General features: G+C 38.0%; 1 protein-coding gene across 1 annotated transcript in view; it reads left to right on the forward strand.

The window, feature by feature from the left end:
* The window catches only part of LOC104402428 (gamma-aminobutyric acid type B receptor subunit 2-like), a gene marked incomplete at both ends in the record, with an annotated part of 69,221 nt that overhangs the window by 33,865 nt on the left and 19,162 nt on the right, over nt 1-16,194 (forward strand). The window contains one exon of the mRNA XM_010010304.1: nt 1,250-1,310. Within this exon, the coding sequence (XP_010008606.1) occupies nt 1,250-1,310 (61 nt within the window). The remainder of the gene's footprint in view (nt 1-1,249; nt 1,311-16,194) is intronic.

The following is a 16,194-nucleotide window of genomic DNA, read 5'->3' on the forward strand; positions in this document are numbered from 1 at the left end:
AAAAGCTCCCATGTCCTTCTGAAGTTATGGCCAGAATCTCTTCCATAACCAGTTTTCATTTCTCTTGCTTTCTTTTTGTCACAGATGGGGGCTTTTGGCTTTTAAGGTTTAGCACAAGGTTGCTTAAACTTTTTGAAGGGTGTCTTCTATTTGTCAAAGGGAAATAGTGTTTTGTGCCTTGCAGGAAATGTGGGGGGGGTGTGTTGTACTACACATCTGTTGTAGCGTTCCTTCAGAGAGATGATTTTAGTAACTCAGATGGTCACCTTCAGTGCATCCCCTTGGCGACTAGAAGGAGTTGTCCAAAAAGGGTCTGGCTTGCATAGAGAAATGTATTATAGCATTACATGTTTATTGTTTGGTTTCTGTTACCCTGATGTCTGCTAAAACAAAGATTAATGGAGATGATAATAATAAAGCAAACTGGGGATGCAGTAACACAGCAATCTATATTGACAGCACTTAGCACTTCACTGCAGGTTCAAAATATTAAATATCCTTTTCAGCATAAATGAATAAAACCCTCTTCTTTCATACTCAATTATGAAATAGCTGAAGTAAGGAAGAAATTTAACAAGATCTTTTCTTAATTTAAATTGGAAAGAGAGGATGGAAGACAGGAGTAATTTGCTTGGGATATGTGAGGAGATTTCAGCACTACATGACCATTATTTTGAGGAGTGACAGTGTAGACAACAAAGGGTAGTTTACATTTAAAAAGGCATCACATTTAGAAAGAATAGTAGGTCATGTGTGTTGGCATAGTACAAAACCAAGCCACAAGAGCTACTGGTACCCACAATCAAGTAGGATAAGTACATAAGAAACAATAAAAGTAGGTTATAGAGCCATTTGAAAAAACTTACAATGAATGAAATGGATAATGATTTTCTTGTGTGATCTTTGATAGTTTTTACATATCCTTGATAAAAACAGTCACAGTGCAAATCAATTGTTTGTATATCATCTCTCATAATCTGATTCATCGTTCTGAGATTCAGTAAGTTTCTGGCTTTATAGTACCTACATTTCCATCCATGTAAAGAGGGTGATAATACTGGTCAGCTTTCTAAAGCCATTTGCAGTCTGTGGAAGAAAGCTTTAAGGAGGTGTAATTGTGTCTGCTATCTTCAAAGTTTAAACCTTGCTTGGATAATTTTAATAGTGAATGGAAAATAATTGCAGTGCTAATTAAACTATGTGATGAGAGATTTATAAAACTTTTAAGTTATTTATTTGTTTTATTTAGGGTCAAGTTGTTTTCAGAAATGGAGAGAGGATGGGAACCATCAAATTTACGCAATTCCAAGGTAGGTTTCAAACAATTTAATTTTCATTATTATGACATTACATTTATTAATTATGTGTGCAGTTTCAAACTTGTATGGCAGTTGCATTTGTTTCATGGTGTTTCAAATATGAACCATTATTTTGAACAGGAACTGATTGGAAGATGCAGCAAGGTAACTAGGTATATTTGTTACCTGTTCTAAATAGTGTTTTGAACCTTGAGTGCTCTGAGGTATTCCCAAGATACTTCCAAGAATTTTTCTATAAGAGAATTCATACATATATAGGAACTACTGATCTATATCAGCCAATAGCTGTTGCAAAAACCCTACTGGTCAGCTAAGCACCCACTTCTTAATACAATTGTTTCATAAAAGTGAATCTGAAGAGGAATTTAGAGAGGATTTTTGCTGTTAAGCTCTTTCAAGTTAGTGTTTGTGCTCTCTGAAGACTTGCTTTTGACATTCTACAACTGCTTGCTAAAAATTGCTTCAGGAGTCAGTCCCTCAGTGTGCAGAGGACACAAGCCGCTGACCCCATCTCTTGGAAGCAACACACTCCACAATGCAAACTGCCAAGACTGCTGCATCCTCTCAGCCTGAGCTGTTCTTGCAGGGAATGGTCTCAGCTGTAGAGACCACAAATGCAGCCGTGGGGATTTGTCAAGGGTTGTTTGCAGCCGGGATGAGGTGCTTGCCTGGGAGAGTTTTCTGCAGAAATAGTGATTCAGAGAAAACATGGTTTAGTTTTTTCCACAGTTTATAGAATGCGATTCATGTTTTTGTTCCTAGGCTGAGGCCGAGATAAAACTGGAGATGATTGCATTTGGATGGTCTCGTGAGAGTAGTAGTGAGGAAGGCAGCAAATCTTTTTCAGACAATGCGTGAGAAGGAAGCTTGCACTCCCTTTGTCTTCAGGAGATCACTTTAAACATAATTCTGCTGACCAAAGGCTCATCCTTTAAACAGAAATTGTCTACTGTATGTGCATTATTATTAATGAATAACAATGCACTTGAGGGGATCTGTTACCAATTCTAAATTACTGAAGCAATCTTCAGGATTGCTCTTGCCTTCAGAACTATCACTGATGCTATTAACTCATGTTCCCTGAAGCATTTCTACCCACTAAAACTTTTCAGACATCATCTCATGGTAATTTAGAAATTCTTGCTCAACGTTAATGATAAATATCAATTGCTTCCTCTTCTTCCCTGCCCTCTCCCCCCCACCCCCACCCCCCTTTTTTTTCTTAGTAGCAGTGTTTACAGATACAATGAAAGAATAATGAGAAAATATTGTAAGGGGATTTTTACAAGAGGTGTTTTTATCTCAGAAGTCTGAAGGAGTTATGCCTGAGGCAGCTGTGTGTACCCTTCTAGAGCACCTCAATGAGGAGAAAGTTTGGCATCTTAGCTCTGTGCATTAAGGAGGTGATCTGGGGAGGTGCAGCCTGTGTCTTCTGAACTAATCTAGAGGATAGACATCCAGGATAGATGATTTTATACAGATTTTTATTTCCAACCATTCAGATTGGGTTTCTTTATATGTTTTCAGTTTCACATCAGATATTATTTAACAGGAATATTTTACTATCAGTTGAAGTACTGTATGGTCAATAAGAACATAGGAGATAGCTGCCCAGTTTTTAATTCCTTGCAATTACAAAATTACTATTTCAGAACTGATTCAGGCACATACACAGGACTTTGACCATCAACCAAACCAAAGGTTTCCAATTAACCTACGGGAAAAAATAACCCAGGCATCCTATGGAGACATGCAGGAGAAGGGCTGGATTATCTCTCATGCAAGCAGTAGTCTGTCAACACATCTGAAGCCTGATCTTAAGTTTTGCTTAGTTTCTTGCTAATTTTGGAAATTTAAAAAAATGTACAAAAATGTATGAGAACCTGAAATAAGGAACAGTATAACAACATAGGTGAAAGTTATCTACCTTTTTTTTTAACTGCAAATTATATTGTATTAACAATTGTTTTCTCTATTCTTATTGATATTGTTTTTATACAAGGTTTTTTACGTTCAATACTTGTGGTATAATTGTAGAAATTATTAATTTGCTCAAAAGAGTACTTTATTGGTTAGGAAGCTTTCTGAAACATTTTCATTAACTTTTAATAAATTTTAGACTACTGGGAAAGTTCCTTAAGTCCAGCACTTAAAATGGTAAATGGGATCTTTTGTAGTTAGAGCTGCTAGGTGATATCAAGCTCAAAACAGAGATGCAACTTATTCATGACACTTTTTTTTTTTAGAATACGATACAAACCATGTTGATTTCAAGGAAAAAAGGACCATATCAAATGGTCTTTTTGCAAGATGACTTGTAAATGCTTTCGTGATGTTAATTGTAATTGAGTATAGCATATATGAAAAGTATTGGTATCTTATTATCCCAACATAGTAATCAGAAATCATCAGTTTTAGTGTTGTATACCTCGAGAGTCATTTCTTCACCTACAGTGCTTTATAGTTTTGTTAACAATTTGAATGAACATGCACAGTTACCACAAATAACTCAATGCAGAAAAATAAATCAGGTAAACATAGCAGAAGTAGGATTTCTTGGCCAAAACCCTCACTCTTCCTCATTTGCCAGGGCAGAAAATCATCTGAGTAGACTCAGGAGCTTCATTTTCCATTCTTTGCTGAAAACTTTTGTGTTAACGAGACTATCTGCAAACATTTTAGCTATGGAAAAAGCAACCAGCCATGTCTGCCAGCAGCAACGGAAGACCAGCCTATGAGGGTTCAGAGGGTAACCACAGTATGGCTGACATGCTGTGATGAAATTTTGAATAGCTGGTTTAATTTTGAATCTAGATGTCGTTTTTCTCAAACTCATGCCAGTCATGTCACTTTCCCAGCTTCTGTGCAGCTTGTTAGTTTTGCAAGTGGTCAAACAGATGGTGCCAGAGATAGCTGTGGCCGAAATACTTACTGCTTTATAGATCATGAATACCACCCAGCAATGATTTAGTATGCAGCAGAGGATACAAAACACATGTAACAGCATTTTCTTCCCCTACCTTACTGGCAAATAAAGAGCAGTCTGTCAGTCTAGCTCATATATCCAAGTGCTGTTTGGAGCTGGCATCCTTCCAAATGAATGGCAATTTTTCCATGAGTGTGATTAAAGGACTATTGTCACTGTCAAACATGTAGTTGAAGTAGATGGCCAAAATCTTTTGGCTCGTGAAAGCTGAAGGAGGGTCCTGGCAACTGTTGTGTGCATATCAAGGAGCAGGAAGGGCAGGAATAAAACTGAGATTGTATATTGCTGTGATACTGGAGGCTGCAAGAACAGATACATACCTGTCCTTCAGAGTGTTTCACTTTGGCAGATCTTTTCTGATTAATCTGACAGGAGCCTAAAAGGCACCTTGCTTTCAGTCATATTCTCATTTCTGTCAGGCATTAGAGAAAACCTAAGAGACTTCTGTGGTGGAACAAGCTAAAAAGGAAAAATTAAAGCTGAATTGTAAACAAATACCATTGAAATGTGCATAAATCATGCTTCTTGTAGACAGGAACAAATGTCTGTGGTACTGTATACTGAGAAAAACTGAAGAAAGTGGGTGGTCATCTGCTCTGTCTTTCTGGGAATAATTTAATAGTTTCAACTCTTTTAGACAGGTGATGTGGTACGACTTTTGTTAGTGTTGAAATTGTATCTGGGTGCCAAGCAAGAGTGAGAGCATGGCTTGTCGAGTGTGACACCATAGATCTTCTTAGGAAAGCCCTTACTGGATTTCTGCAGTAAACCCCCCAGTTATCCTTCTCTGAGTTTAATCTGCAGAAGTAGATAAACAAGTAACTACTGTACAGTCCAGAGCAATGTATATGAGAATCCAGGATTACTTTCCTGGAACCTCAGTTCATCTACCTAGTTCTGACTTTTCTGCTGTCCACAACTGCTTCAATAAAGGAGACATCAGCAATTCTGCAGAATCACCTACATATACAATAGCTTGTTCTCCAGGGACACTAATCCAACATTGGAAAAGCATCATTCTGTTATTATTATCAAGGTGAAAAGACAATAAGTGTACCTAAGTTTAAGAAGTCTTTTTATACCATAGTTTTGTACTAAAGTTTATAAAGTATAAATAAATATAATCCAGCAGACTTTTAACTGCTTTTGGTTCTTGCTTCCATGAGCGTTCAGACAAATAATGAGACTAGTTGCCTTTCAGTAATTTTTTTTTATTTTAACATCTGTCCAGTATATACCTCACGGAATCAGTATGGATTTTCATTCTCTGATCATTTTGAAGGAATATAATCCAATAAACAGAAAATATTTAATGGCAACTTTGAAAACTCAAATTTGAAATATCTCATGTCAGCTATCTGGAATCTGTGGTGTCAAATATTCAGAATCAGTAGATTCAGATTTGTCTGCTTCTGCAGCTACTTACGAAGTGAGAAAAAAATTAATTTTTTTCAGATATTAAGGAGTACCTTTGAATAGCCAGATATGAAAGTAAATAAAGTAGTACAGAATTCTGTTAAGTGAGCAGAATTTGAATATTGAACAGTAAATGAACTCTAATGTCATGTAATGAACAATAAAGATGTGAAACAATCCTGGGCATCTGGATTCTTCTGGATAAGATCACTCTGTCACTAAAGACTATCATTTTGCACACATCTAGTACAAGCTGATGCAACAAGTATTTTGAGCATTGCATTTCAGTAACATAACCTCTGCAGATTACCATTTTCCTTTTTTGTTGGCAATGACATTTTCGTAAGCAATTTGTGATAGCATAGTCTATGTGAAACTACAAGGTGTCCACAAAACTGATTTAGAGAAAAAAAAGAAAAAAAAAGTAGAAAAGAAAAAAAGAAAAGGATAGCCTCCTAATATGGAGAGATATACCAAGTAAAATCCTGAAAGGGTGTGCCTTAAATGGGGAGTCACTGAATATTGTCATTGCTGATTAAGAAGCTGAACTAGAATGTGTAATTATCAAACGTACAATGGTCTCTGATGAAGCCGGCAAGCATAAAAGAGGCTAGACAAGGATTCAAAAAAATGTTAACAAACTGAAGAAGTAATCAAGAAAAAAAAAGAATGCAGGTTATTTAGGTCAAATGCCTGGTGCTACACTGTGAGTAAACCGCTGTACAAAGAGGGGAACAATTCACCAGGCCATATTTATGCACAGAAGGAACTAGGGGTTACAGTGGGTCACAGGCTGAACATGAATAAGCAAAAACAAGAAGAGGTAAAAAAAGGAAAATTCTGTATTGGGATATATAAATAATAGTAACTTTTTAAACTACCTAGTGCCAAACGGCCATAGCTAACTACTGTGTCCAGGGCTGATCTAAGGAAAATATGTAAAGGTTAAAAGCATACCTCATTATGAAAAGCAGATGATCTAGGCTGCTTTGAAAAGAGATGGTTGAAAGACATGAGAATTGCTGCTAAAGCGTTTACATAGCGGTAAGAAATCTATCAAGAGACATTATTTACCACCTGACAACCCCAAATAGAAAAATGAAACCTATCCTTTGTCTGTACCATGCGGCAGGATTTGGAGTGCGGAGGTTTTGGTGCTTCAATGCCTAATGATGTATCACCTGATAACCTGTCTGAATCTGACCATAATTATTTGTATGTCTACTGTATAAGGAGCTGCAGTATTGGGTCAGCTAACAAGCTCTGTTCCACTCAATATCTCCTAGATATTGGATAATGAGGGAAATAATGGGTATCTGTATCAAAACAGGAATGTATATAATCGTTTTTTTCTCTATTTTACATTCTGACTTCCCAAAGGCAAATGTTTTCATGACTTTCTGAGCTGGAGGGTGTCTTTGGACCGTCAGATCTGACAGTTACATGTGGATTTATCCTCTATCAATTTGACATAACTTTCATGAATTTGTTTATACTTTTGGCCTTCAACACATCCAGTGGCAATGAGTTTTACAAAATAATTATGCATGTAATGATTAAAACCCTTCCATCTGTTTGTTTTAAACTAGCTATGTCACAATTTCATTGGGCATACCCTACTTCTTGTAATGTGAGAAGCAATGAATAATTGTGTCTTAGTCACTTTCTTCTTATCATTCACAATTTACAGATCTCTCTTGCAATGACTTTCTTTTAGAAATGTGAGTCCTTGTCATCCTTTTAGTTTTTTCATCATGTACAAGCTGCTTTGTAATTCTAACAATCCCCTACCTCTCCTGATACTCATATTCCCTTTTTGCGAGAGCTTAATGAGAGCCACACATAGCATTGAAATATCCATCTCCATACCTCACACTGCTGAGTGACCTTTCCATGTTATTTTAACTGCTTTTCCAATATTCTGTTCTACCATATTCATTCTCTCTTCACTTTCTTGGCTACCACTGAGCACAGCACTGATGTTTTCAAAGAACAAGCCATAGTCTCATCCTGGATTCTACTAATTAATTAGTACCAACCACTATATATGTATACTTGATAATCTTTTTCTCTTGTATGTTACTCTGTACCTTACTAGCAATAATGTAGTGTGACGTTTTATTACCAGTATCTCAGATACCTTTATCTCAGATACCAGTCCTCTGTCAGATGTAAACGTGAAGGAGATTATATTTTTATAAATGTTTATAGATGTTTTCCCCTTTTATTGTCAGATTGTTTTGGACACATTTCCTGTTCAATTTCCCTTTTTTGTTCTATACATACTAGCAGCAGTGTTTTCACCTGAGCCAGTTATCGCTCTTGTAATCTATTCTACTAGTAACTTTTACTAGTAGTTGGGGGTTTGTTTGTTTTGTTTTGTAAATAAATATGGAATAACGTATTGAGATTCAGGTACCTAAGTTGTGCATGTGTACTGTCAAACTGGAAAAGGAGAGAAATTGTTTATGGTCTTAGGATATTACTTATAAAGGAAGATTAATGGGATTGTGCGTGGAGTTGATAGAGTTGCCTCATTTGGAACAAGTCATATTGTGTGGATATAAATTGCAAGACCAGGGAGGACATGCTGAAAGGGTACACTGATACTGCAGCTGCTGGTTCTCGCAGCAGCGTATATGGTTTTACCTGAGCTGTCTTTAAAAAGGCCAACTGGGGTGCTGCTAGAAACTACACAAATCTTTACATGGTGCCATACTGTACTACTAAGTAATGTTCCATTTTTGCAATTGCTGTAATGTCAAGTAATAAGTCTATATCTTTTTGATGACCTAGATAAACTTAATTTTCTTTTTTTTTTCATTCATTAGGAATTAAAGTCGTTCTATTTCACGGGTTTGTATCTCTTGGGGAAAAATTTGAACTACAGGTTAGGGATGATGTCACTGCAATAGACTGCCTTCTCTATCACCAGTCTATCTATCTGTTGTCTCTAACAACAGCATAGCAACAATAACATGAAGCACACTGTAAGCTGGAAATCTGCCCAGGACCAAAGTAAGCATTTTGGTAGGTAGCCTTTACTTTGGGAGCACAGCTGTGGGAGACCACAGGTTTGCAGATGTTGGCATTCCAGCCAGCTAGTATAAGGCTACCCGAGTACTTCTGTGCCACCCAAAGTTGCAGTAAGCGTGACAGAGTTGTTGGGTAGAGTTGGATTCATTATTTCCCCCCAGGCATGAGAGGACGGCACATGTGAGGAGCAGGGGAGACCTATTTATTGCTGTGCGCCTGTGTTTTACAGAGCAGTTCATCCACTGAGAGGTAGTTCGGACTGTGCAAACAATTATTACTGGGACAAGCACACACATTATAGAAATAGTTGTAGTTTTTATAGGATTACACTTCAGTTTATCTGGCATGCTCTGAGGCACAATGTTTCATAGGAACTGGTAATTGTCTCACTATTTTGTGCAAAAAAGTCCTACTAGCTGCCTTAAGTACCAAGGAAAATGACTGTTTCAATAGTAACAGCAAAGAAAAAAGACCAAAAAGCAACAGAAAATAAATTTGCAATAATTAACCTCTACAAAACTTTGAAGTATCCAGCCTCAGAAAGTTAACAGAAATCACTAAAGAAATGGTGTCAGAAAAGGGCCTGAAAGAACTGTCAGCTGTCTCCTTCAGAGCTTTTACTTCTACTGCAATTTAAAAAACACCTAATTTTTTGCAATCAGTATTCAGAATCCTACCTCTGCTAGAGTTAACTCGTTCAGGTGCTTCATTTCAGGTGTTGTACAATGCTGTACAGTGCCTTTTCAGCACCCTGTCCTCCTTATCTTTTGAAGAGAGGCAGAGTATCTCTTGAGGGCCATGGTGCTGCCCCAAGTTGCTGCTCTCTACAGAGCTGTGTGCTGGTGAGTCCCTCATCTCAGAGAGACGTTCTTTTTTATGGAAGAAGTTGTAATACAGCTACAGGGGGATTAAAAGACCATAAGACTTATGAGAAACTCATCAGATTCTGGTATATATGATGGGAAAATATTTCATTTAAGGTAATTGATAGAGAGGGCAGACTATTGCTGTGACATCGTCCCTAACCTGTAGTTCAAATATTTCCCCAAGAGATACAAACCCATGAAATGGAACAACTTTAATTCTTAATGAATGGAAAAGGAGAAAATTAAGTTTATCTAGGTCACTAAAAAGACATAGATCTATTACTTGACATTATGGCATTTGAAAAAACGGAATATTACTTAGTAGTACAGCATGTCAGCATGTAAAGATTTGTGCAGTTGTAAGCTGAAGATACTGAGATAAGGTTATAAAACCTGACAGATCTCTTAAGTCAATGGAATTTTGTCACAGAATATTTGACAAAAAATTCCTTTTAGATAACTACTCCTGGGATGGTAGGCAGTATTATCACAATGTTATGAAAAGACAGAGGTGACAGGCAGAACTGTCATAGATAAGGGAGATGAAGAAGGAACACTTTTTAAAAAACAGTGAAGATTGGTTTGTTCACTCTGTAGGTGACCAAAGATGGTTGTGGATTGTAGTGCTGCAGAGTTCATAGTCATTGGTACTAAACCTTTGAGAGCACAGGAACAGTATTAATCCAGGTATTAGCTCCTTATTAAGGGTACACAAAGACTAAATTGCTTTTCAAATTTACTAGTCCCCCTTTTTGCATCCTAATGATAGTTTCTTTTTGTTCTGTCGTTACAAGTTCTAATTTAATATCAAGTCATACCTGATCATGCAGTCATTGTATTGGCACCTTGTTCTCCAAGCTGACATTTTAGTTTCTGTAAAAACAGTCTGTTTCAGTACATCATCACTGGAGTCAAGTTCAGAAATTAAAGAATTCTGATTCTGTAAACATGGGAATAGAAAATGAACATATGTAATTAATAGATTTAGGAGGAGAAAAATTTTTTACTTTTTTTTCTGTATGTCTCACCTTAAGTAACACTAAAAGCGCAGGTGTCATTTTCTGTCTTGAAACACGTTATTTGAAGTAACTATATTGAATTCCGTATACTTCTGTGATGAGCATCTCTGTTTGTTTTCAGTGAATCTTGTTGACTTGCTGACGAGCATTCAAAAGAAATGAAGTGGGGCTGCCAGTTCAGGAAATAGTAGCTTTGCATTTTTTTGTTCCCAGAGGCAGTATAGACAAAGAGGTAGTTACATAAGCTGACTGACAGCAGGCTCATTTTTCAAAGTTCCCTCTTGCAGAGTTTGGGAGTCAATAAAAGCCCAGATGTTTAGGACTTAGGCAAAACGTCTTTAAAAAGCTCACTATGGATCCTAATTTCCCTTTGCCCCTAGAACCAAAGGACTGTGTCACGCTTTTCTTACTTGAGTCATTGGTTCAAAAATTGAAACCAAAGAGAGAACATGACTGTGGACTGTTGAGAAAAATGTCTGCTTACAATTTCATCCATCTTGGGATTTGTTATCTTCAACTGGAGTGCATGTCTAATTATTTCCTTACATGATTATGGAGGACAAGGGATGGATGAATTCTTCATCAGTAAACTATTTCATTAGATTGATCTAGTACATCTACCTGTAAAGAAGTGATTTCACCACAGATGATTTAGCAGTAATTTGGTTTAAGCTACTGCCAGAATGAAAAATGGGTTGGATTAACACTGTGTGTGTAAGAAACAGGGAATAGAAACTGTCATTTGTACATAAAACTTATTTTATATGACTCCTAACTAATGACACAAAGCTCTTTGATAAGTTGCTATGTTCTCACAATCATCCTCCCTGCTTTATTTGACCTCTGCCACCGACACATTTTTCCTCCTTGAGCTGTTTTCTGCATATCCAATTCAGAGCTATCCAGGCCTTGCCTGACCTTGACAGACTGTGTACAGTCTTTGCTGGTTAATCCCTTGTGTAGGAGCATATATGTGTAATAATAAATTTCCTTTACTTTTTCCAAATTTGGGACTTGCTTGGTCTCACTAGGTGGGCTTAGAAGCCCCACTTGACATGGGAAGCTCTGGCACAGTCTACCCGTCAGTAGCTGGGCCACTTGAAATCATGTTGGGGCTACTGATACAGGCCAGTTTGAAGGAGAAGGAAAAGAACAATACTTCACTGAAAGGGTATCCCTTAAAATCCTCCTGCATAGCTGCGCACCAGCTTTTGCACTGATCAGGCTGGGTAGCTTTTCTCTGGGAAACATATTTCTATCTATCATTAAGCCATGGTGGATCCTTGCTAAAAGTATGCTATAGGTCCCAAATTAGTACTGCAGATTCCCTATCATGCAATAGAATCATAGAATAGTTTGGGTTGGAAGGGACCTTCAAAGCCCATCTAGTCCAGCCCCCCTGCAATGAGCAGGGACATCTTCAACTAGATCAGGTTGTTCAGAACTACATTCAGCCTGGCCTTGAATGTCTCCAGCGATGGTGCATCCACCACCTCTCTGAGCAACCTGTGCCAGTGTTTTACCATGCTCATGCTCATGTCCAGCCTGAATCTCCCCTTTTTGGTTTAAAACCGTTGCCCCTCATCCTATTTCAAGAGACCCTGCTAAAAAGTCTCTCCCCATCTTTCTTATAGGCCCCTTTTAGGAACTGAAAGGCCTCAGTAAGTTCTCCCAGAGCTTTCTCTTCTCCAGGCTGAACAACTCCAACTCTCTCAGCCTCTTCTCATATGAGAGGTGCTCCATCCCTCTGATCATTTTGTGCCCCTCCTCTGGACCCTGTCCAACAGGTCCATATCTTTCCTGTACTGAGGACTTTGGAGCTGGATATAGCTCCCTGTTCTGACCATTTTAAAAAGGTTGAGTTACTTTTAAGCCTGATGAGGCAAACAGCTCCTGATTCTGCCCTGAACAGTGCTAAAATGAAAAGCTCAGTACATCAAGGGAAGCAGATTCCTGTACTCCTCAACCTGCATGTTGCAAAGGACAATGTGCCTAATGTAGAGAGAGACCAAAACCCTTGAGCAATCAATTTTACTCTTCTACAAGACTGCTTGTACCACATAGGTAACAGGATGGAGCCATGGTGGATTGCAGGGATGTTGCACATTCATACAAGCTGGCAGCTTCAGCAGGCTCTTCTCGCATGTACTTCTCACATTTAGGACAGAAAATAAGGAGAGGCTCCCTGCACAGAGCAAGGGGAACTAAGCCTTCCTCTCATTCTGCCCCTTCAAAAGGTCAGTGCGGAAAGTGTTATAACACAAAGTGATTTTAACCTGACTTTGCTAATGTGACATTTGGAGCATGGCTGTGGCAGTCTGATGTGACAGCAGGCGAACGTTGTGTTGTGTTAGTAAATGGCAGAAGGCCGGATAAAAAGAAGGAAGTTGTTCACATATATAGTCTGTGCTTCCGCCCTCAAAAGGGAAAGACTATTGAAAAGCCCCCGAAGTGTGAATCACAAGGGTCAATAAATCCATGAAGGGCTTGTTGAATTCAGAGAAGAGACAAAATTTTTTGAAAAATCAACTCATGAATTTTCACACCCAGAAAATGTTAAGTTGGATTTAAGGCTGCAGTTGTATACAGAAGCTATAGATCATCAAAAGCTTTTTAACTGCTCATATCCAGGTTTGATAAATTCATCTGACAATCTAAGTGATAACCTGAAGCCAAATGCTACTAGGTTATTGCCTGTGCATTACAGGTTCATTTGTCAGCATTGTAGGCCTATTTTAATCACTGAAAACCTCCCAAGACTCAGGCAGCTTTAGGCCATCTTATGATGTACTGATAGCTAAAATTGGTGGTGCACATAACTCAGATTGTGGACTGGCTCTGGAATTAGTGGTGCTTACAGAAGCATGAATTCTGGGAAGGACTCTCAGCTCACAAGTCATAAACATGTGCCCTATGGGATATAGAGTGCCCTACTGATGCCATGGACCAGCAGGTAAGTAGAATATTACATCCCTACTCCTGGCTTTGACTTGTGCTTCTGTTTCTCTTACTGATTAGTATCTCAATAATATTCTCGTCTTAACCAAAGTTCCAGTTTTAGCCCTCTATCATCTATCTATACGTATGGAAGAAGCTGACTAAATCTAAGAAATATAAAAGATAAGATGTTAGGGGAAAAGACAACTGAGTCGTAAGACATATTTCTAAATCACTCAGTTATTTTGAAAATGCTACCCAAAATGGATTCTCCCCAACTAGAGCAAATCTGAAACATAACTGTTTTGTAAGATGAAGTAGTCAGATACATGTGTCTCACTCATCATCATAACTGAAGACTTGAGTGTGTAAGCAGTTTTCCAAGCTTTTCTCCCCTTAGACATTTGTTGTGATCGACAAAGGAGATCTTGCCCAGATAATGATAGTTTTCTTGGTCTTTTACTGATTTAAGAAAGAAAAACAGTCTAGGTAGGAGTATTGCAAAGTTCCTGAGCTTTGCCTTGTGGAACTTTGTGTTGAGACTTTCTTAGCGTGAGATCCTAAAAGGAGTAAAAGTTTGTCATAAATGATCCATCGTGTTCAATTCATTTGCAGTAATTGGCCTGGGGCTCTGCCACTTAGCAAAACCTTGGCTGCTCTTGCATGGGCAGAGAAGTTGGAAGAAAAGGCTCTTTTTGTTGCCTACAGATGCACCCATACAAAGCAATTCAGCTAGAATCCCTGGCAGGACTTCGTATGCTATAGGGCCATGGACAGATGTCCATGGAAGAATAACTCTGAGACTTCACAATCTGCATATGTACCTCCATGTACTGGGCAGCAGATACTAACAGAAATGCACACTGCCCCTTTCATGACATATTTGAGGAATTACGTGCACCCTCTTTCCCAAAAGGCATGGGCTATGGGAAGTTGCACTCATCCCAGGGGCTGCCGCCAGCGATGGACTTTTGGCATGCAATAAAATTATGCTTGTTTGAAACCCAGAATTCACAGTGCTTTTCCTGAACTTCAGATAACCACAAGCTGCAGATGCAAAGGATGGTGAGAGAAAAGATGATTTCTAGCCCGAGCAGTATCTATTGCTTTGTGCTTTCACCAGCTCACTAAAAGAACAGGTGTAAAAGTGGCTTGGCAGTATCCTTCATTACAATATAATTGATTTCATGACTGCCTTTAATTTATACTCATTCAGGCAGTATTCATTCCAGGTGGCATTTATATTCTCATCATTTTTGATAAATTTAGTGAAATATGAAATGCTTTATTTAAGACTAGATATATTCCATTTGCTTGCTTTCATCTTCTTGGCTTTGCAACTGTTATTATAAACAAGCAAAAAAAGGGGGAGACAGGAGTAAGGGAGTGAGATGTGACATTTGCATGACATAAACCAAGCACTCAAAAGTCAGCAGTTACAGGATCAAACATAAAAGCTTACAAGTTTGGGTTTTTTTCCTTCTCTTCTTAAGTATAAAATGACTAATGCTGATAATCTCTAGCAATTCAAAAGTTACAAGCAGCTGAGGTAAGCTCATTCAAGGTCCAGTTAAAGAAACTGGAATACTCTATGCTGACAGACCCAATTTTAACTAGGTGAAAGATTAGGTCATAGACTGGCTTTTAGTCACTTTGCATTAACAAAGTGAAATTATGTCCCTGTTTTACTTTGCTCAGGGTGGAGATGGAAACACGGAGTTGAAATGTTTCATAATGTTAATCTAATTCAGTCAAATGGTTTGCCACTTAGCATTTGCAAATTGTTTCTTGACTAATATAGAAACAGGAAGGCTGCACAAGATGGGTAGAAAGGAAATGCAAATTACAGGGTTCTCTGAATTTCCCCGATGTCAATCCTTTTGTATTTCTCTTTGTTGATGCCCTCCCAAAGCAGAGGACTGCTAGAAAATTAGACTTTGAAAACTAGTTTCAGTTAATCCGTTGGCAAAAATACAAAGAAATTTTCAACTGGTTAAATTTTGAATTAAAAATAGTGATTTACATATACTGTTGTCTCAGATTTAGCATAAACCACATACAGTATTCCCTCTGTCACCATCATGCGTGTATTTTCCAGTCTTTGTAGAGGGCCAGTAAGAATCAGTCCCTGAAATATTGGCTAACTCCTTTGTGCTTTCACTAGAATATTCTCCTGTGTATTCCTTTTTCTTAGATGATAAGGTTTGCTGGCAATTGTCTTCATCTGAGATTTGTGAATTGCTGGTCATGCAATTGCCAGTGATCACCTAAACAAAAAGATGTGGGTGCCTCATAAAAGTCTAAAACCGGAGGAAAGCTTCCTGGCTTACACATATGGTAGGTTTCCCTTCCTACACTACAATTTAGCTGCCATTCTTAAGGATATGATTTTTGTCTCTGGTCCACAATTATGAGCCTAGATAACGATTAACTGTGTTTACGTTTAACCTCAGTTGGCAACTAAGTACCACACAACCACTTGCTTACTCCCATCTTAGTGAGATGGGGAAGAGAATCAGAAAGAAGGTAAAACCAATGGGTTGAGATAAGAGCAGTTTAATAGTTGAAATAAAATAAAATATAATAATAATCATAATATTATAATAACTGCAATG

Source organism: Nestor notabilis, unplaced genomic scaffold (assembly GCF_000696875.1).
Source record: "Nestor notabilis isolate BGI_N333 unplaced genomic scaffold, ASM69687v1 scaffold5712, whole genome shotgun sequence".
NCBI lineage: Eukaryota > Metazoa > Chordata > Aves > Psittaciformes > Psittacidae > Nestor > Nestor notabilis.